Source organism: Chiloscyllium plagiosum, unplaced genomic scaffold (assembly GCF_037043375.1).
Source record: "Chiloscyllium plagiosum isolate Xiang-an unplaced genomic scaffold, Cpla_swu_hap1 HiC_scaffold_7, whole genome shotgun sequence".
Lineage (NCBI taxonomy): Eukaryota > Metazoa > Chordata > Chondrichthyes > Orectolobiformes > Hemiscylliidae > Chiloscyllium > Chiloscyllium plagiosum.
The window spans coordinates 87,351,044-87,374,487 of NW_028270145.1; the positions used below are offsets into that span (position 1 = coordinate 87,351,044).

Sequence of the window (23,444 nt, forward strand, 5' to 3'; positions counted from 1 at the left end):
AATGTTGTAATTAACTCTCTTTAGTGAAGACTAAGCTTCATTCTGAAAAATTATGCATAAAAAGGCTGGACCCACTTTTCTATTGTTTTTGGATTCCAAGCAAAGTTCTTTCTTTGCTGGGTATGATCTCATCCTTTTGTGCTGTCTTTCTCCCTAAAAATGGCTGACCTGAAACTACTGTCAAGATCATTATTTCCTTACAGAAAGTAGTTTCTATCAGGTGACCATGGTATTTATTGATGTTCCCTTTTCTAGACAAATGATTCCTTCACTTTTAGCATTGGCATATGTTGGCGCTTGAATCTTGGCCATTTTCATCCCATCGTGATAGAATGCTTTTTTGTCACACTCATTCTATGACCATTAAATCTGTCTAGTGATTGTGCATAATTCTCCATATGATACTGCATTATGACAAAAGTAGCAGCTAAATCCATGGGATAGATCTGCTCTGTTTTTAATGTCCTCACAAAGGAATGTTCCAAAAGGCTGTTTACAATTTAATGTCATGGCCAACAAGCAGGCTAATATCCAGCGTTGGGAAGGTTCAGATAAATTTGCAGGCAAGGAAGGAGGTCACCCGATCCCTGTGAATTCATCATGTTACAATGTATATTGTCCATTGTTCATTTTTCAGACATTTGTAGCTATAACTGAGTGTACACAACATACTCATGCAGTTAGTAAAGTTTAATAGCACAGTAAAAATATGATTTATTGTCACTCATGTTCCCGTTCTATTACAGTTTAATATGCTTCTTTGGCAATTAAACCCTAAAATAAGAGTGAGTGAGTGTGTGTGTGTGGGTGTGTTTGTGTGTGTTTGTGTGTGTGTGTGTGTGTGTTACATTGTAGAGTTAAAAAAAAGAGGAAATTTCTTTGGAGGTGCAAAACAGAATCAGTAATTGAAGGTACAAACATTGGTTCACTATTCATTATTCTAGGTGCACTAAATTAATCAACCTAGATATTGGTGAAATGGGAAACATTTAAACAGACTTTAACAGTTAGCATTAACCTAAAGAAACAATCTGCAGCACAAAAATCAACAATTTTTCAACTAATTTAGGAGAAAGAACCAAAAATGAACATGAGTGGCTGAAGCAGCAGCATTTATTTGCCAGCTTGTATCTCAGATCTTGATGGATTTCGCATCTTCCATGTCTTTTCTGCACAAATGCCATGTTTCTTCAATGTGGCTTATACATGACACTTTCTGCTATTCATTATTAAAGCATGCATAAACAAGGCATTTCATTTATTTAGTACTCCTCACTTTACTTACTGACATTTCTTTATCCTGCTCATGGAATAGATCCAATTCACATATTCTTGGAAATTACTATGAACTGGTAAAATGTCAGTAAATTCCTTGAAATGTCATGTTTACGAGAACCTTGGAGAGAGCAACTAAACAAATACCTTAGCTTATGGTGTCCGTGTTAACAACAAGATTATCACAAAGAAATTTGTCTTCACTATCAACCTCTTTCTTATAAGTTTAAGCAGCTTAGGAATTGGTCAAGGGAGAGTTAACTATGTTATAAGGGTGGGAATGATTGCCACGAGAACTTATTTTAACTGGGCTGTGTTAACTTATAACATGCACATCTGAGTAAAAGTATTAAGATGTGCCCTCTGGGAACATCCACAGCATACCACAACAGGATTTGATGATATGCAGTGGTTACTTATTTTACTTTCCAACAACAAGTGCTTGCAAATAATTGGAAGTGCAAGTCAACAACCCATCCACCGAGGAGACTGTGATAAGAGTTGCTGAATTAGAGTCATAGAGTCATAGAGATGTACAGCATGAAAACAGACTCTTTGGTCCAACCCGTCCATGCCGACAGATATCCCAACCCAATCTAGTCCCACCTGCCAGCACCCGGCCCGTATCCCTCCAAACCCTTCCCATTCATATAGCCATCCAAATACCTCTTAATTGTTGCAATTGTACCAGCCTCCACCACATCCTCTGGCAGCTCATTCCACACACGTACCACCCTCTGCGTGAAAGAGTTGCCCCTTAGGTCACTTTTATATCTTTCCCCTCTCACCCTAAACCTATGCCCTATGGTTCTGGACTCCCCGATTCCAGGAAAAGGACTTTATCTATTTATCCTATTCATGCCCCTCATAATTTTGTAAACCTCTATCAGGTCACCCCTCAGCCTCCGACGTTCCAGGGAAACCAGCCCCAGTCTGTTCAGCCTCTCCCTGTAGCTCAGATCCTCCAGCCCTGGCAACATCCTTGTAAATCGTTTCTGAACCCTTTCAAGTTTCACAACATCTTTCCGATAGGAAGGAGACCAGAATTGCACGCAATATTCCAACAGTGGCCTAACCAATGTCCTGTACAGCAGTAACATAACCTCCCAGCTCCTGTACTCAATACTCTGACCAATAAAGGAAAGCATACCAAATGCCTTCTTCACTATCCTATCTACCTGCAACTCCACTTTCAAGGAGCTATGAACCTGCACTCCAAGGTCTCTTTGTTCAGCAACACTCTCTAGGACTTTACCACTAAGTGTATAAGTCCTGCTAAGATTTGCTTTCCCAAAATGCAGCACCTCGCATTTATCTGAATTAAACTCCATCTGCCACTTCTTAGCCCATTGGCCCATCTGGTCCAGATCCTGTTGTAATCTGAGGTAACCCTCTTCGCTGTCCACTACACCTCCAATTTTGGTGTCATCTGCAAACGTACTAACTGTACCTCTTATGCTCACATCCAAATCATTTATGTAAATTACAAAAAGTAGAGGGCCGAGCACCGATCCTTGTGGCACCCCACTGGTCACAGGCCTCCAGTCTGAAAAACACCCCTCCACCACCACCCTCTGTCTTCTACCTTTGAGCCAGTTCTGTATCCAAATGGCTAGTTCTCCCTGTATTCCATGAGATCTTACCCTGCTAATCAGTCTCCCATGGGAAACCTTGTCGAACACCTTACTGAAGTCCATATAGATCACATCTACTGCTCTACCCTCATCAATCTTCTTTGCTACTTCTTCAAAAAACTCAATCAAGTTTGTGAGACATGATTTCCCATGTACAAAGCCATGTTGACTATCCCTAATCATTCCTTGCCTTTCCAAATACATGTACATCCTGTCCCTCAGGATTCCCTCCAACAACTTGCCCACCATTGCGGTCAGGCTCACTGGGCTGGGGTTCACTGAGGGATTTTGAGATTTGAGAGTCAGTGTAGGACTCCAATCTGGAAAGAAGAGCCCAGTGGCCCCTTTTCAAAGGCTCAGTTTGAATAGAATTTGGTGCCCTAACCCAATCTCTTATCCAATGACCATGATCGTGTTTCAGTTTGAGCTAATGCTTTCAACAGTGGCCATGAGGAACTTTCAATTTAAGTTGTAACATGTCGCAAAGGCACAGCAGAGGTGTACTGGAAGAGTTGTGAATTAATTACCCTTCCTGTACAGGTACAGTTTTTGTTAGAAAGTGTTTGCAGAACTGGTAACTTTTGAGGTTACTTCAAATTTTGTTTTAGATTTAAGAAAAAAAAATGAAAGCTTCCTCAAAGATCATTTTTCAAATTCTAAATGCTAACAATTGAAACTGTCCTTTAAAATCATTGACCATTTACTTTGCTCAGAGGTAAATTCAGTGAATGAGTCATAGAAATGTACAGCACAGAAATAAACCCTTTGGTCCAACTCATCCATGTTGACCAGATATCCTAACCTAATCTACTCCCATTTGCTAGCACTTGGCCCATATCCCTCTAAACTCTTCCTATTCATATACCCATTCAGATGCCTTTTAAATGTTGTAATTATACCAGCCTCCACCACTTCCACTGGCAGCTCATTCCATACACGCACCACCCTCTCTGTGAAAAAGATGCCCCTTAAGTCCCTTTTAAATTTTTCACCTCTCACCCTAAACCTATGCCCTCTAGTTCTGGACACCCCCACCCATGGGAAAAGACCTTGTCTATCTATCCTATCCATGCCCCTCATGATTTTATAGATCTCCATAAGGGCACCTCTCAGCCTCTGACAATCCAGCGATTCAGTAAGTGAATGTACCTACGAGAGAAAATGCAAAATTTGATCTACTCTTGTGAAATAAGGCAGGACAGGTGACTGAGGTGTCACTGGGGCCAGTGACCATAAGTCTATTGGTTTTAAAATAGTGATGGAAAGGGCAAGACCAGATCTAAAGTTGAGGCAAGAACTTTCAAAAGCTGATTTGGGGCAATTGTTCACAGATAAAATGGGAAGCCTTCAAAAAAATAATTTAACGAGAGTCCTTTTATGGTGAAAGGAAAGGCTGGAAGGTGTAGGAAATGCTGGATAAGAGGGACATAGATAAAATACAGAGCTGAGAAGTTGCAAATGGAGTTTAATGCAAAAAAGTGTGAGGTAGTTTACTTTGGAAGAAGTAGCAGGAATGCAGAGTACTGGGCTAATGATAAAATTCTTGGCAGTATAGATGAACAAAGAGATCTCGGTGTCCATGTGCATAAATCCCTGAAAGTTGCCACTCAGGTTGATAGGGCTGTTAAGAAGGCATGTGGTGGGTTGGCATTTATTGGTAGGGGGATTGGTTTTCAGAGCCACAAGGTCATGCTTCAGCTGTATAAGACACTGATAAGGCCACACCTGGAGTATTGCATGCAGTCCTGGTCACCGCATTATAGGAAGGATGTGGAAGCTTTGGAAAGGGTTCAGAGGAGATTTACTAGGATGTTGCTTGTTATGAAAGGAAGGTCTTACAAGGAAATGCTGAAGGAACTGAGGCTGTTTTCATTGGAGAGGAGAAGGTTGAGAGGTGACTTAATCGAGACGATTAAGGTAATCAGAGGGTTAGATAGGGTGGACAGTGAGAGGCTTTTCCTTCAGATGGTGAAGGCTAAGACTAAGGGACATAGCTTTATATTGAGGATTGATAGATTTAGGACAGATTTCAGGAGTAGTTTCTTTCCTCAGAGAGTAGTAGGGGCATGGAACGGCTTGCCTGTAACAGTGGTAGACTCGCCAACGTTAAGGGCATTTAAATGGGCATTAGACATACATATGGATAATAATGGAATGATGTAGGTTAGGTGGACATCAGATTAATTTCATAGGTCAGCCCAACATCAAGGGCTGAAGGGCCTCTACTGCGCTGTAACGTTCTATGTTCTAAGTTCAGCAGATAATAGGGAATGCAATTAGAATGATGGCCTTTATTTCAAAAGTATAGATTATAAAAGTAGGAAAGTCCTACTGAAACTGTCAGGCACTAATTCGACCAAACCTGAAATATTGTTAATATGTGTCTCCTCATCTAAGGAAATATGGAAGCAGGTTGAACCACTTTTTTTATGAGGAGAAATTGAGTAGGTTGGGCCTAAACCCATTGGAGTTTAGAAGACTGAGAGATGACATTGTTGAAATATATAAGATTCTGAGGGGACTTGACAGGAGAGATGCAGAGAAGTTGTTTTCCATTGCGAGAGAGTTGAGGACCTGAGGGCATTATCTCAAGTCATCTCAGGTCATCTATTTAAAACAGAATTGAGGAGGAATTTCTCTCAGAACATCGTGAATCTGTGGACGTTTTTGCAACAGAGAGCTGTAGATGTCTGATATTGATTATATTTAAGGCTGACATTGACAGATTTTTAATCAAAAAGGGAAGCATGGTTTATGGGGGAAAGGAAAATGGAACGTTGGCTTTTATTTTAAAGGAAATTGAGCATAAAAACTTAGGTTGAGGATTATCAAATCTGCCGTGATCTTATTGCATGGCGAAACAAGCTCATTGGGCAGAATGGCCTACTTCTGCTTCTACAACTTAAAGCTGTTGAAACACTGCGATCTATAGGGGCTTTTTAGCCCAACTTTCCAATTAGTGAAAATAATTTATGCAAATTAAATAAAGAAGAATAAGAAAAGCTAATACTTAAATTGATTTCTTGAATGAAGTACTCCCAAACAAAATTAAGATGACAAATTTCAGGCCATAGTTAACTATAAATAAATGCTTGGTCTTCAGCAGAAACTTAATAATTAACTCTTTGAAGTAAATTTAAGTAAATATAGATTGTTTGGTTCCACATTCAATTCAATAAAATATACTTTTTTATTTTAAATCAGGTAATTATAATTTTGAATATCTTTGCCTTAGCTTTTCAGAATCATAACTTATAAAGAATAACTTCTAAACCATGTGAATTCAGTATATGTGGCTGCAGATTACAGATCTGTGTAATATGTGGCATCTTTACAAAGAGAAGACCTACTTTTGGAATTGGCGAGTACAGTGCTTCAAAATTTAGTCATAGCATTTTACATAATTTTTTTGGATTTTCCACGAGCACTAAGGTGTTCTGTAGAAACTGAAGTCAATGATATTTGTATTGTATGATCAGATATATCCTTATTGAAAGTTCATCCAGCCTCAGGCAACTGTCTGTATGAAGTTTGCATATTCTCCACATGTCTGCATGGGTTTCCTCCGGGTGCTCTGGTTTCTTCCCACAGTCCAAAGATGTACAGGTCAGGTGCATTAGTCAGAAGTAAATATAGGGTAGGGGAATGGGTTTGGGTGGGTTAATCTTCGAAAAATCGGTGTGCATTTGTTGGGTTGAATGACTTGTTTCCACACTGTAGGGATTCTGTTATTTGAAGACTCTATTAATATTGTACATAAGTAGGGAAATTACTATAGCTGATCAACAATAATATAGTTTTATTACTGACTGCCTGTCACAAGGTCCTTCTCTCACCCACTCCTCTAAGTGCTGCTGTAAATCTTTCCTGGAGTTTTCATCTTGCCTGATCCTCTGGGGGCTACTGACTGCCTGTCTTTGTATCCTCATGACCCCCTTCGTATTGAATGTCTTATTTCTATGTTCTAAGCAACTTGCAATTTTATGTCATCATTTAAGACACACACAGATGTAGCTTCAAAGGTGACAGATTTTTAACTTCTATCTGAAATGATACATTAAACAGGTGCACAGTTTGGCTAAAGCTTATTCTGAACATGTGTACAAAGTTAAAAATCACACAACACCAGATTATAGTCCAACAGGTTTATTTGGAAGCACACTAGCTTTCGGAGCATCGCTCCTTCATCAGGTGGTAGTGGAGGGATCAATCCTAACACACAGAATTTATAGCAAAAATTTACAGTGTGATGTAACTCAAGTTATACATTGAAAAATTGATTGTCTGTTAAGCCTTTCAACTGTTAGAATACCATGATAGTTTCACTTCTTTCATGTGTAAATCACAAAACCTTTTTTTTAAAAAAAGTTGCATTCTCAGGTTAGCTGTTAACAATGGTGATAGCTAGACAATATGTTGAAGCTCCCTGTGTTCTCTGTCTATGCCATGATGTTTAGATTGATTCTAATTTAAAAAGTGAGATAACGGAGTTTTACATGAATTCATGCAGTTTTTGAGCTCAGAGTTCGGGGAATTCTTTCAAGGTGCCAGCAGTGATCCCACTGAGCCCACTGACAAACTGGAACAGTCATCATGGGGATCTGTAGAGGAGCAACCAAAGAAGGTGTCAACTTGGACTCCACCGGAGGGCCGCTGCCCTGGGCTTGACATGTTTGCTCAAACCGTCAGGGAATATACAAATGCCAGATTCATCATCCGTACCCACAAAGTAGAGCAAAACATCACCCGTTCACAATGCAATTCCATCCAGGCTCTCAAAACCAACCACAACATTGTCATCAAACCAGCAGATAAAGCAGGAGCCATTGTCATTCAGAATAGAATAGATTACTGCAAGGAAGTGTACTGACAACTGAACAACCAGGAACACTACAGTCAACTACTAGCTGATCCGACCAAAGAACACACCCGTGAATTAAACACACTGATCAGAACTTTCTATGCAGGATCTCCAACCAACATTATACACCAGGTACATTGATGACATTTTTCTTCCTCTGGACCCATGGCGAGGAGTCACTGATAAAACTATACAGTGACATCAACAACTTTCATCCCACCATCAAACTTACCATGGACTACTCTCGACTATCTGTCTCATTCTTGGACACATGCATCTCCATCAAGGATGGACACCTCAGCACCACACTTTACCGCAAACCCACAGACAATGCTACACTTCTCCAGCTTCCACCCAAAGCATATTAAAACAGCCATCCCCTATGGACAAGCCCTACACATATACCGGATCTGCTCAGATGAGGAGGAACGTGACGGACACCTGGAAGTACTCAAGGATGCCCTCACAAGAACGGGGTACAATGCCCAACTCATTGACCACCAGTTCCGACATGCCACAGCAAGGAACCATAATGACCTCCTCAGGAGACAGACACGTGCTGCAACCGACAGGGTCCCCTTCGTTGTTGAGTATTTGCCAGGAGCTGAAAAACTACTCCATGTTCTTTGTGACCTGCAACACATTATCAATAAGGATGAGCACCTCACCAAGACTTTCCCCACACCTCCACTACTTGCCTTTAAACAATTGCCAAACCTCAAACAGATTGTTGTTCATACTACCGCCCGGCTCTCAGGACAACTCCATACAACCCTGTCACGGTAGGCGCTGCAAGACGTGTCAGAGTGTGGACATGGATATTACCATTACGCGTGGGGACACCTCCCACCTTGTACATGGCAGGTACTCATGTGACTCAGGAGAAAGTGAGGACTGCAGGTGCTGGAGAATCAGAGCTCAAAATTGTGTTGCTGGAAAAGCGCAGCAGGTCAGGCAGCATCCAAGGAGCAGGAGAATCGACGTTTCGGGCATAAGCCCTTCTCCTGAAGAAGGGCTTATGCCTGAAACGTCGATTTTCCTGCTCCTTGGATGCTATCTGACCTGCTGCGCTTTTCCAGCAACACATTTTTGAGCACTCATGTGACTCAGCCATCATTGTCTATCTTATACGTTGCAGGCAAGGATGCCAGGAGGCATGGTACATTGGGGGAACCATGTAAAGGCTACGACACCTGATGAATGGGCACAGCACAACAATCAACAGACAGGAGTGTTCCCACCCAGTTGGGGAACACTTCAGTAGTCCAGGACATTCGACCTTGGACCTTCGGGTGACCATCCTCCAAGGCAGACTTCGGGACAGACAGCAGCGAAAAGTGGCCGAGCAGAGGCTGATAGCTAAGTTCGGTACCCATAGGGAGGGCCTCAACCTGGACCTTGGGTTCATGTCACATTACAGGTGACCACCATTGCACTATACACACACACAGATACTCCTACACACACGCACTCTCACACACACACAGGCACTCCTATACACACATGCACACGGACACAAATATATGCAGACACGCACACAGACACCCACACACACCCTTACAGACACACACACTCCCACAATCACACATGCACCCCCTCACAGACTTAAGACACTCTGCACTCACTACATACACACATACACTTTCTCACACTCACAACCCCCAACCCAGACAGACACACACACACAGACAAAAAAGACACACATGCACACATATATTTTGGGGGGTGAATTTGTACTTGCAGGGTTACATTGTACTTTGCTCAAAAACTGCATGAATTCATGTAAAACTCCGTTATCTCACTTTTTAGATTAGAATCAATCTAAACATCATGGCATAGACAGAGAACACAGGGGACTAACACCTTCAACATAGTGTCTAGCTATCACCATTGTTAACAACTAACCTGAGAATGCAACTTTTTTTTAAAAAGGTTTTGTGATTTACACATGAAAGAAGTGAAACTATCATGGTATTCTAACAGATGAAAGGCTTAACAGACAATCAATTTTTCAATGTATAACTTCAGTTACATCACACTGTAAATTTTTGCTGTAAATTCTGTGTGTTAGGATTGAGCCCTCTACTACCACCTGATGAATTTGCGGCACTCCGAAAGTTAGTGCGCTTCCAATTAAACCTGTTGGACTATAACCTGGTGTTGTGTGATTTTCAACTTTGTACACCCCAGTCCAACACCGGCACCTCCAAATCCTGAACATGTGAACATTTTCAAGTTCGCGGTTATCAACTTAATTCAAGCATGTTGCTGAGGTTTTAGTGAGCACTAACAGATAGATCACTGGGATAGGAAATTTGCAGGTTTGTGTGTACGTTTGTGTGTACATGTGTATATATGTATGGTTACTGGACTAAAGTAAGTTTACGTGGCATGGTGGCTCAGTGGTTAGCACTGTTGTCTCACAGCACCAGGGTCCCACATTCGATTCCAGCCTCGGATGACTATCTGTGTGGCGTTTGCACATTCTCCTATGTCTGCATGAGTTTCCTCCCACAGTCCAGGTGTATTGGCCATGCTAAATTGCACATAGTGTTAGGTGCATTAGTTAGAGGTAAGTAGGTCTGGGTGGGTTACTCTTCGGAGGGTCGGTGTGGAATTGTTGGGCCAAAAGGCCTGTTTCCACACGATAGGAAATCTAGTCTAAAAGTGAAGGACAAAAATATAATGGGCTAAAGTACCGAGAAGTGAGTTTCTGTGAAAATTATCCCAAACACATTAAAACAGCTTGCATTCATATATTCTGCTTACATCCAGGGAGATTGAATAAAAGTTGCTTTGTGTTTTATTCTATTGTCTATTTTAATTGGGATCTCTTAGATGTCCATTATACCTATTGATTGTAAATGCTTGTAATAGAGTACTCAGTAGCCATAATCAAATTTCAAACAATTACTCCACGCAATAAACAATGCTTTCTAATTCTATTTATGCCCTGCTTTCATGCATTTTTCCTTTGCTGACATGAATTTGTGGTTTTGTATTGCATGGATATCCAGTTTATTCAGTCGCACTGGATAATGTCACTAATGCACTCTCAGTGACTTTGGTGCCAAATGTAATCCGATTGATGTTTTCTAAGAGAATTCCAAGAAGTGGTGACAATGGACCAGAAGTATCTGTCAAAATAATGGTGAAGCTAATGGTGCTCATCATTATTTATGTGCAGATTGTCCAGTGGGGGAGAATTTGAGGTTAAATATGAATATTGAAAAATTGCTGTCATGGTTGAGCTGCTCTGCCATCAACGTTGTGAAGTGGCATTTTTTTCTACAGAATTGAAAATAATTTGAATGGTGTGATGTTGTTGTATTTGTGTGTTGATACAAGCCAGTCGCAACTAAAGTTGTGTTATTAATTCAGTGCAGTAGAGATTATTTTTACTTTACAATTTTTAAATTCTCTCTTTGTCTGGTCTTTCCTTTACAATAATATAAGAAATAGGAGCAGGAGTAAACCATATGATCCCTCAAGCTGCTTGACATTTAATATGATCATAACTGATCTCTGCCTCAGATCCACTTTTCCTCCTATTTTCCATCATCATAGAATCCCTTAGAGTTCAAAAATCTATCTCAATCTTAAAAAATGCAAAGATAGTCTCCAGAAATCATATCAAGTACAAAATTCCAGAAATTCTCAACTCTCAGAATTATTTCACATCAGTCCCTTATTTTTGAGCTGTTACCCTGAGACCATGCCAAGTAAATCAATTTATCCTCTGTCAAACGCTTTCCAAGCATATATTTTTCAATGAGTTCATTTCTTGTTCTTTTAAGCTCCATAGAATATAAGCCCACATTTTTAAACCCCTCATCAGAGGACATGCTGACCAACCCAGGAACCAATCTCGTCAACATTTGTTCTTCAACATTTACATGAAGTTATTCTTTGGAAATAGTATTTATTAGAAATGGAGAACAAAACTGTGCACAGAACCCCGAAAGTAGTCCCCCAAAAGCCCCACACAACTGTAATAAAGCTTCATTATTAGAATAGAAGAGCAATTTATTGTCACATATATTTTTACAAAAAGAAGTTAAAAGTTGTATAAGTCGCCATACCATGGCACCCATATGATGGTCACAGAGTTACACGGCAAGGGAACAGACCCTTTGGTCCAACTCGACTGCGCTGACTAGACATCCCAACCTGATCTAGTCCCATTTTCCAGGGTTTGGCCTACGTCCCTCTCAACCCTTCCTATTCATATACCCATCCAGACGCCTTTTAAATGTTGTAATTATACCAGCCTCCACCACTTCCTCTAGCCACCTATTCCATATACTCACCACCCTCTTTGTGAAAAGGTTACCCCTCAGATCCCTCTTAAATATTTCCCCTCTCAACCTAAAACTGTGCCCTCTGGTTTTGAACTCCCCTACCCTGGGGAAAAGATCTTAGCTATTCATGCCCCTCATGATTTCATAAACCTCCGTAAGGCTACTCCTCAGCTTCCAAAACTTCAGGGAATAAAAGCCATAGCCTATTCAGCCTCTCCCTATAACTTAAACCTTTCAGTATTCTTGCACTCCAATCCATTTGCAAAAATACTTTCTGCAATCCTTGCACAAGTACACCAAGTCTGTCAGCATTCGTTCATGCTTTTTCAAATGTTCTGCTTTTCTACTCTTACTACTAAGTGAACAATCTCACTCTTTCCTACTTTGTCCTTTATTTGCCACCTTGATGCCCATTCAATTAACAGCCAGAATTTTAGAAATGCGAATGAGCATGCCGGCAAATTGTCTGTGGGGTAGGGAACAAAATTGGGTTGAATGGCAGGAGGTATATCTACAGTCTTTCCAATCCCACTGATATTTTCCCTGCAGCAGGCAAGATGGGAAGCCTTCCCACTCTTGGGCCAATTGAGGACCTAATCAGTTATTCAAGGACCTCTAATCTCTATCGTTCATACTTTACCAGGGCAAAAGGGAACTTCACCACATTTGGACACCAACAGTTATAACCTGGTGACTTGTTTGCAGGGTCAAGTTGCGGTTCTCCTGATCAGGTACTCTGTGGACCATGGCTTTTCCCCCTATCTACCTTTCCCCAACCATGAAGTGTGCTGAAAGATACCTCTGATCCTAAGGAATGCTCACACTCTGCCTAATTGACCAATGAGCTCAAAACACCTTACTTATCATATATTGCCTTCTCCATGTTGCTAATTCTGTTGGCTTGTGGCATTGGTGGTGTCAGAATCACCTAAAGACTGTGGTATTGAGTGTTTTATCTTCATAACATTTTTGAATCGGTAAAATAATCACAGCTGGAATACTGAAAAATAGTGTTGAAAAATAGCTCAGGAAAACATTATGATTTCTAGATGAGATGCAAACACTTTTGACCTGTATGGTGATTCTATAATTCTATGATTTTCCTTCTTTGTCAGGTATTACAACCTCTATGATTCTGAGTTGCTTCAGACAAACACTTTGAAATCTCTTAGTGCAATTTAGTAAGTGAGGAAATCGAGAGATATTAGAAGTGTTCAGAATCAAAATAGAAGCAGGAATTACCTTGAAAAAATGGAATAACTAAATAAATCAAAGATAGAATCAACATCATTACTGATGCAAGAGTCTTTTTATTAACACTCGTTGTGTGTTTATATTGTAGATCAAGTATTCGGCTGCCACTTGGCTACTCTGTGCAAGCGCGAAGGAACCACCGTTCCAAAATTTGTGAAGCTTTGCATTGAAGCTGTGGAAAAAAGAGGTAGGTGGCAATTCAGTAACATAAACTCCTTTGCATCTTTTAGTAGAATTACTCACCAATGACACTATCAGATAACTGAACCTAACTAGAGATGACTCAGTAATTCATGGGAATACAAATACAAAGTTTTATTTAGTTTCTTCATAATCCATTCTGCTGTCACTCAAATGCAATTTTACTGCATCAGGATTCAAAGTTCTGAAGCAGAAATGCAAGGTTTCTGGCAATAATACAACAACAGTTTATACAGTATTAAGTATGTTTGTCCAATGTAAACGCAGAACAAGCATCATCTAAATGTAAGACAGAAGTGGGTACTGCAGGTGCTGGAGATTAGAGTCAAGATTAGAGTGGTGCTGGAAAAGCACAGCAGGTCAGGCAGCATCCGAGGAGCAGGAAAATCGATGTTTCGGACAAAAGCCCTTCATCAGGAATTCCTGATGAAGAGCTTTTGCCCGAAACGTTGATTTTCCTGACCATCTAAATGTAAGACCATGAGTCCCACTGTGTCTAAGATGTGATGATTTGGAGAAGGTGGTGAGTTATGGTGGGGATATGGGGGGTGGGGTGGTAATAGAGGGGAGGGTGGCTTGGTGTAGATACAGGGTGGGTAGAAGTGAGGATTTGTTTTCTGGCTATGTCTGTCTGCTGATCTGCCTGCAAACTATAAAGCTGTCAATAACATTAAAATGTTTCATTAAAGTTTAACTGACACTCTTTAGTGTCTCATCTGAAGTTCCACCTGACAACTATAAGTTATCACTATCAGTTTATGTCAATATGGGGCACTGTAAATGCAGTAACTTGCCTTTGCGTTCATTCATGTGGAGAAATAATGGGTTGTTTATTTAGCACGTGTGCTTGTAGTTTTCTAAAGTGAATCACAGATTCACAATGTGCTACATACACAGTAAGAGTCAGAGGTGGGAGATTTACTCTCTTTCACAATTCAAGTAAATAATTGAATTTATAGTGAACACCTGGCATTAGATTTTTTTTTAGTATGAATCACCATGAATGGAAGGGAAACTGTGCCCTGTGTACTTTGAGGAAAATATCAATACTGCAAGTGAAGAAGCCCTCATCCTACTGGACCATAAGGTTGTTCTCCCATTACAAAGGAACAATTAGTGATGGTGCACCCTGAGGATCACCAGACCTCTGGCATGAAGCGAACTTGAGGAAGTGTGACATTCAGGGTAATCTTAGCCAGTGTGGGAACTGAATCCATGTTGTTAGTATTATACTAGGAGAAAGTGAGGACTACAGATGCTGGAGAGTCAGAGTCAAAACGTGTGGCACTGGAAAAGCACAGCAGACCAGAAAGCATCCAAGGAGCAGGAGAGTCAAAGTTTTGAGCACAAGCCCTTCATCAGGAATGTCTGATGAATGGCTTATGCCCGAAACATTGACTCTCCTGCCTGTTGATATTATACTACATCACATCCTTTAGGAGTGATATTGTTATTTGCTTGGTTTACAAAACATTATAGTCTGTAAGCAATTCATAAGATTTGACTAAAGTTACAGCTGTAGATGATAAAAAGTGCTGTTATCATGTTCAAGTGGTACTAAAGGCGGAGACTGCTTTTGGTCCGAAGAGGCCACACGAATGAAGACAGAACACAGTTCTTGTAGAGACAGTCTCTCAATTATAGATTTTCTCACTCACTTATATACTTTACAGTTTTTCCAGAAACTCCAATATCTTATAATCCATGATTATAAGTTACTCAAAACTATTACAGTACTTTGCAATTTTATATGGAACCAGATGAGCCTTCAGTCAATGCATTCTATGAAGTTGTTTGTTCTCTCTAAGGCTAAGCAGCACTTTTGTGTTAAGTATTCCGTGATAATCATGCCTCTTCACCTTTCAGAACAGTTATTACTCTATCCGTTTACAGATATAATGTTGTCACAACACTTTCAATAATGCCAGAAGACTGGAGGATAGCAAATGCCCCTTGTTAAGAAGGGGACTAGAGACAACCCTGATAGTTGTAGACCAGTCAGCCTTACTTCAGTTGTGCATAAAGTGTTCGAAAGAATTATGAGAGATAGGAGTTTTAATCATCTAGAAAGGAATAAGTTGATTATGCATAATCAACACGGTTTTGTGAAGGGTAGGTCGTGGCCTACAAACTTTATTGAGTTCTTTGAGAAGGTGGCCAAACAGGTGCATGAGGGTAAAGCAGTTGATGTGGTGTATATGGATTTCAGTAAGGCATTTGATAAGGTTCCCCACGGTAGGCTATTGCACAAAGTACAAAGGCATGGGATTGAGGATGATTCCGCGGTTTGGATTAGAAATTGCTGGTTGTAAGAAGACAAAGGGTGGTGGTTGATGGAAAATGATCATCCTCGAGTTCAATTACTAGTGGTGGACCGCAAGAATCTGTTTTGGGGCCACTGCTGTTTGTCATTTTTAGAAATGACTGGATGAGGGAGTAGAAGGATGGGTTAGTAAGTTTGCAGAGAAGACTGGATAGATAAAGATAAACTATTCCCACAGTTGAGGGATTCTAAAATTGGGGGGTGGGGATAACATAGTCTGAGAGTCAGGGCCAGACCATTCAGGAAAGATGTTAAGAAACACAAAGAGTGATAAATGTTTAGAACTCTCTTCCATAAATGGCAATGGATTCTGGCTCGTGCAAAGGCAGGTATATGGAGTTAGGCCACAGACCCATCATGATCTCATTGAATGGTGGGACAGACTGGAGGGGCTAAATGGCCAACTCTAATTCCTATATAGAAACATAGAAACATTGAAGATAGGAGCTGGGGGAGACCATTCCGTCCTTGAAGCCTGCTCCGCCATTTATCACGCTCATAGCTAATTGGCCAACTCAGTAGCCTAATCCTGCTCCCTCCCCATAAACTTTGATCCCCTCACCCCAAGTACTATATCTAGCTGCCTCTTGAATACATTTAATGTTTCTGTATCAACTATTTCCTGTCCAAATGAATTTGACAGATTCAGCACTCTTTGGTTGAATAAATATCTCCTCATGAGACCGTAAGACATAGGAGCAAAAATTAGGTTATTCAGCCCATCAAGTCTGCTCCACCATTCAATCATAGCTGGTAAGTTTTTCAATCCTATTCTCCTGCTTTCTAAAGGGTCTTCCCTTTACTCTAAGTCTATGCCCTCAGGTCCTAATCTCTCCTACCAATGGAAACATCTAAAGTTGGCTCTTTAGAGCCAACATCTACTCTGTCCAGTATTCAGTATTCTGTATATTTCAATTAGATCCCCCTCATCCTTCTAAACTCCATTGAGTATAAACCCAGAGTCCTCAAACATTCCTCATATGCTTATATTTTCATTTCTGGCACCATTCTCATGAGCCTCCTCTGAACATGGTCCTGGGCCAATACATCCTTCCTGAGATATGGGGCCCAAAACTGCACATAATATTCCATATGTGGTCTGACCAGAGGCTTACAGAGCCTCAGAAGTACATCCCTGTTTTTTTTTTTATTCAAGTCCTCTCAAAATAAATGCCATCATTGCACTTGCCTTCCCAACTACTGACTCAACCTGCAAGTTTGCTTTGAGAGAGTCCTCGACTCGAACTCCCAAGTCTCTTTGCACTTCAGCCTTCTGAATTTTCTCCCCATTTAGAAATTGGTCCATGCCTCTATTCTTCCTACCAAGGTGCATGACCTGACACTCTTTCATGTTGTGCTCCATTTGACACTTCATTGCCTACTCTCCTAACCTGTCCAAATCCTTCTGCAGTGTCCCTGCCCCCATCTTCCCTCTACCTATCTTTATATTGTCTTCATCCTAAATGGCCTATCCCGAGTCCTCAGACTGTGACCCCCGTTGTGGACAGACATACAATTGCGAACATCCTGCCTGCATCTACTCTGTCTAGTCCTGTTAGAATTTTGTAAGTCTCTATGAGATCCACTCTCATTCATCTGAACACCAGTGAAACAGTCCTACCTTAGTCAATCTCTCCTCATACATCAGTCCCGCCATCCCCGGACTATTCCTGTACACAGGGGAAAAAAATACACATACTTGCAGCATTGTATTCAGGAATTATTCAGTGAGCACAAATTTTCACAGTGTCAATTTCAGTTCAGCTAATTTGGTAGCATTCCCAAATTTTAAATCTGACACTTATTAATGCACACCCCACTCTTGCATTTGCGTACACATTCCAAACTAACACAAAGAGAGGTTTGAAATGCACCAGCTCCTTCTCACGACTCAGAAGGAATTGTGAAGACTTGAAAAATAGTCGGGATGAACAGCTATAACGCAGCTTCATAGATCGTGCTCCTGAAAAGTGGCAAGCAGGGTACATGAAATGGGAAACTTGCATTTTGATGCTCTCACTAGGACATAGATGCCATTTTCACTGCAAGCTTAATGACAGACTATATGCAATTCTCGATGTACTAATGACATCCTTGGCCCCAGATAAAACTAGTTATAGAAGATGCAACAAAGTTTCTTCATTTCCAATATCCCCTGACTAAAAGCAAGTTCATCTTTCTTGCTAGGTTTGGGGCCTTAACTGCTACATATGCCTGGAACAGGAGTGCCTACCGTTCAATATAAACAATTAGCTTTCAAGTACTTTAAAATGCCCTAAGCAGTTGAAGACTTATAAAAGCATGGACTATTTCTTTGTTTACTTGGTGGAACACATAGACTGTTGGCATAGGTGAAATTATGATAACTGTGTGTTTTTCTCAATATAAAGTTCCATCCCACAGAATTAAACCTAAGATAGACAATAGTAAATTGCATTTATAATGCAACATATCATAGAAAATGTCCCAAAGAGCTCTAGAAAACTGGGAAGGGGAAGCAAAAGAAATTAATAAGATAGATAAACAAGATTAAGAGAAGACAAGAAGACAACATGCAAGAGTTAAGAAAGATGATTGAAAACATGGTCAAAGAGATAGATTTTTGAAAGATTTTAAAGACAGAAGATATGGCTTTCACAGCACTGAGGCAACTAAGAGTCTACAAGTAGATTGAGTGAATGATTTTGAGAAGCAGAACTAATAGGGTCTAAATACCTTTTAGACTGAAACGTTATTGAACGTTATAGTGTATGTTCACCGAGGCTATGCTCCTGGAATGCAGTTCCAGCTAACAGGAGTTCAGTCTGTAAAATCAAACACAAAGGTTAAGGAGATCAGTCCGTGGCATTCCTAATTTTTGGATGATAGATTTTAATCACTGGAGTCAGGGAATATCATGAATCAGGAGTATTGACCTCAGTACTTTTTTAACTAGGCAGTGGAACTGTTCAGTGAGCCACTGTGCTGAGGGCATAGCTTCTCTGAGCTTACTCTGTGATGTAGTTTCTAATATATTTACCAACTTTTGTTAGCAATACACTCTGTGAGACAATGAGTTCTTTGTGATCGACAACTTGTGTGTCACATTCAAGTAAATAAATATTACATTAATAGAGACGAGGCCATTTCAATGCATTTTTTTAAAATTAGTTTTCAGGTCGCCATCATCTGTGGGATCTTTTCACAAATCTGACAACTGGGAACTATCTGTATTTCCAACTTTCAAAAACTCAGTGGGGAATTTACCATAACACTTTTGGGTCAGAATTGAAAGGCTTATCTCTGTGTGGGCTTGTGAAAGTTTTATTTTCAGTTCCCTTGCATTAGTTTCATGGAATTATAATGAGAATTTTACAGGAGCCTTCTATTCCCACCAACGCTGAGAAACTTGAAAATGATTCACAAGTTATAAATGCAGCGTCTTGATCCATCTGAAAAATATAGGCATTCATCATCATCATCATCCAGTGACTGAAAACTGCCCACTACACAGCTAGACTCAAGAGATTAATTTTCCTAACTACTTTTAACAAGAACAGATCTGTTATTTGGACAGTGCCATTTTTAGAAGCAGTTTGCAAGTACCCCAATAAGCATAGGCATAGCTCTGACAGTTAACAGTTACAGAAATGAGTTCAGTTTAATCCTTTTAGTTATTGAATATTGCTTTCTGTCTTGTATTCAGCATATACTCTTGTAGATGTATCCCATTTACATAACATTCAAGTTCTTTACTAATGAGCAATGCTTGTTTATTGTTACGAACACCCCCAAAATTAAGAACACATTCTAGATTCATGAAATTTCAACAACTTGAAAAACAAAACATATCAAAAAAACTTACATTGCCTCATACCTTCTGAATCATATTTTAAAAGAAAAGTGCCCATCAAAATGTTTGTACATTTTATAATGTTGAGAAAATGATTGGCTCTTCTTTACTTTTCCATCAATTGAATCATGTTGGTTTTTTCTTCAGTTTTTTACACAGTCTAATGGTGAACAAAAATATTAGCTTGCTACTAGTCATCTGGTTAATACTTGTCAATGCCCTTGAGAGTGTAAATGTTGCTTCAAAATCTATTTTCTCAATTATTTTCCCAACCATCTGTGCCATTATATTTTGAATGAAGGAAATGAAGGGAAATTTCTCACATGTCTAAATTGGTCTTTTTTTCAAAAATTAAGGGGTAGGTGACTTAAATGATTGGTAAGCTTAATAGTTCCATAGACCTTATTAATTTTTTAAGCAAATTATATGTTGGTTCTTAACAATTCCAAAGGGTACATTAACCTCTCCACCTGGGTACCTCTCCAAAAGAAATATCTGGACATCTCCAAAGAAGTAACTAATCTTTGTTAAATGAACCTGACCAGTCCCAAAGGTGTAGCTTGTCTTCTAGCTTGTCTTCTCTAGAAGAGCATCTTACCCCATAATCAATATTTTGAAAATCTCAATCATGAAAGTTGCTGCATTTTTCAATATGCTGTTATGTCTATAAACACTGCTCTACACCTGCACCACAAGCAAAGATGGTCACAAGACAGAAGGATGATGGATTCTTCCTCCTGGCGACAAGTGGCTAGAATCTGGCGGTAGAGGAAGCCCAGGACTACCTCTCCCAATCCTCCAAGAACATGCAAGTCCTGGGTCTCCTCCACCACCAGATTCTAGTACTCAATGCCTGGAGGAAGAACGCCTCATCCTCTGCCTTGGGGCCTGCTAAGCACACAGGATCAATGTTGAATTCATCAGTTTTCTCATCTCCCCCCTCCCCCCACCTAATCACAGATCCAATCCCTTCATGGGTGGCACGGTGGCACGGTGGCTCAGTGGTTAGCCCTGCTGCCTCACTGCACCAGATACCCAGGTTTGATTCCAGCCTCAGGTGACTGTGTGGAGTTTGCACATTCTCCCCATGTGCATGAGTTTCCTCCAGGTGCTCTGGTTTCCTCCCACAATCGAAAGATGTGCAGGTCAGATGAATTAGCTATTTTAAATTGCCCATGTTGTTAGTTATATTAGTCAGAGGTAAATGTAGGAGAACGGGGCTGGGTGGGCTATTCTTCGGAGGGTCGGTGTGGACATGTTGGGCCGAAGGGCCTATTTCCATACTGCAGGTAATCTAACCTAATCTAAACTCGGCACTGCCTGCTTGAACTGTCCTACCTGCCCATCCTCCTTCCCACCTATCCGCTCCACCCTCCACTCCAATATATCATCATTAGCCCCCACTTTCATCTACCTATTGCAATCCCAGCTACCTTGCCCCTAATCTCACCCCCCCTCCTCCCTCGCCTCCCATTTATCTCTCAGCCCCATTGGGCGTCCCCTACATTTCTGATGAAGAACTTATGCTCGAAACGTCAACTCTCCTGCCCCCTTGAATGCTGCCTGACCGGCTGTGCTTTTCCAGCACTACACTTTTTGACTCATGAAATTCAGACCCAGATTTTACCTCATAATGCTCAATAAAATGCCTTGCGATTGTTTATTCTGTCAAAGGCATCATATAATTACAAGTCATTGTTATTTAACTCAATCCCAATGATAGGTTTGTCATGGAAATGTGGACCATCAGCATGTTAAATTGCATTGGGGTTTATATATTTTAGCTCTGGTGCATAAAGCTAGTTAAAATGGATACTAATTTGAATGCATTGATCCTTGGTTAATCCCAAATATAATTAAATCAAAATTAGAGAATACAGCATATGTGGTGCACAAAACTGAGTTATCATGAGCTGCTGTGGACCATCAGCAGCAGCACAATTATGTTCAACCATAATCTGTAACCTCATGGCCCAGTATATTTCCCCACTCTGCCATAACCATTATGCCAGGACATCAATGCTGGTTCAATGAAGAGTGCAACAATGCATGCCTTAAGTAGCATAACGCAAACCTAAAAATGAGGTTTTAAATTGGTGAAGTTATAACACATGGCAACTTGCATACCAAATAATGTAAGTAACAGTGCAATAGACAGGGCCAAGAGATCCCAAAACCAAGATCAGATATAAACTCTGCAGTCCTGCTACATCCAGTTGTGAATCGTGGTGGACAATTAAACATTTGTGCCAGGTAGAGATTTTCAAAACTAACAGCATTGCCAATGATGGGAGAGACCAGCACATCATTGCAAAAGACAAGGTGAAGTATTTGTATCAATTTTCAGCTTGAAGTGTGTGATCCATGTTAGCCTCCTCCTGAGGTCAACAACATCATAGATGCCAGTTTTCAACCAATTCAATCCACACAATATCAAGAAATAGCTGAAGGCTTTGGATATTGCAAAAGTTGTGGGTCCTGACAAAATTCCAGCAATAGTACTGAAGACCTGTACTCAAGAACAAGCCATGCCCTTGGTCCATCTGTTTCAGCACAGTTACAATGTTATAACTATTTAATAATATGGAAAGCCCAATCCAGCCAAATGTAATCCTATTAGTCTGTGCTCGATCATCAGTAAAATGATGGAAAAGGTCATTGATGGTGCCATCAAGCAGCATTTGAAAAGGAATAAACTACACAATGCTGCTCAGTTTACAATACACCATGGTCATTCGATTCTTGATCTCATTATTGTCCTAGTTGAAACATGTGCAAAAGAGGCACCGCTTGACATCAAGGCCACATTTGAGCAAGCACAGCATCAAGGAACCCAAGCAAAACTGGAGTCAATGGAAAATCAGAGGGGATAATTCTCTGCTGGTTAGAATTATACCTAGTACATAGGAAAACAGTGATCAACATCTCAGCCCCAGGATACCTTTGCAGGAGTTCCTCAGACTAGTGTCCTCGGCCCAACCATCTTCAATGATATTTCTCATATAATGTTCAGCACTATTCATGACTCATCAGGTACTGAAGCATTCGATTTCCATTGGCAGGCAGAACTGCTCAAAATTCAGGTTTGTAGCAAGGAATATTCCAACCACAGAAATGCAAGGCAATTACTATTTTCAATAGTATCTAATGATCACCTTTGAAGTTCAATGATATTATCATCACTGAATCCCACACTACCAATATCCCACAGGTTATACTTTAGCAGAAAATTGACTGAATGAGCCATAGAAGTACGACAAGACTGGTCAGAGGTTAGGAACTCTGCAACAATTAACTTCCACTCCAAGTTCCTATCCACCATCTACAAGGCACAAGTCTTGCATGTGATGGGATATTCTCCACTCACCTAAATGAATACAGTTCTAATAACACTCAAAAACTGTAAAGACAAAGTAGTCTGCTTGATTTGAACCCCACCATCACGTTCAGTATTTTCTCCCTGCACCAACAATGTGCAGTAGTATCACCATGTACCATCTAGAAGGTGCACTGCAGTAACTGACCAAGTTTCCTCCCACAGCATCTTCCACACTCTCAACCTCTACACCTGGAAGTAGAAAGTAGTAAGTAGCAAATTCATGAAAATGTCACCACCTGCACGTTCCCCTCTAACCATCCTGTCATGAGCCCATAACATCATTCTTTTCCTGTTGATTTATCAAGAACCTGGAATTCCCTTCTTAGCTGCACAGTGACACTATACTACAAGAACTGCAGTAGTACATGAAAGTAGCTCACTACC

The 23,444-nt window shown here is 40.4% G+C and overlaps 1 protein-coding gene across 1 annotated transcript in view; it reads left to right on the forward strand.

Annotated features, from left to right (window-relative positions):
• Window positions 1-23,444, forward strand: part of arhgap15 (Rho GTPase activating protein 15) — a 741,895-nt gene that overhangs the window by 475,620 nt on the left and 242,831 nt on the right. The window contains exon 11 of the mRNA XM_043694095.2: window positions 13,414-13,512. Coding sequence (XP_043550030.1) covers window positions 13,414-13,512 — 99 coding nt within the window. The remainder of the gene's footprint in view (window positions 1-13,413; window positions 13,513-23,444) is intronic.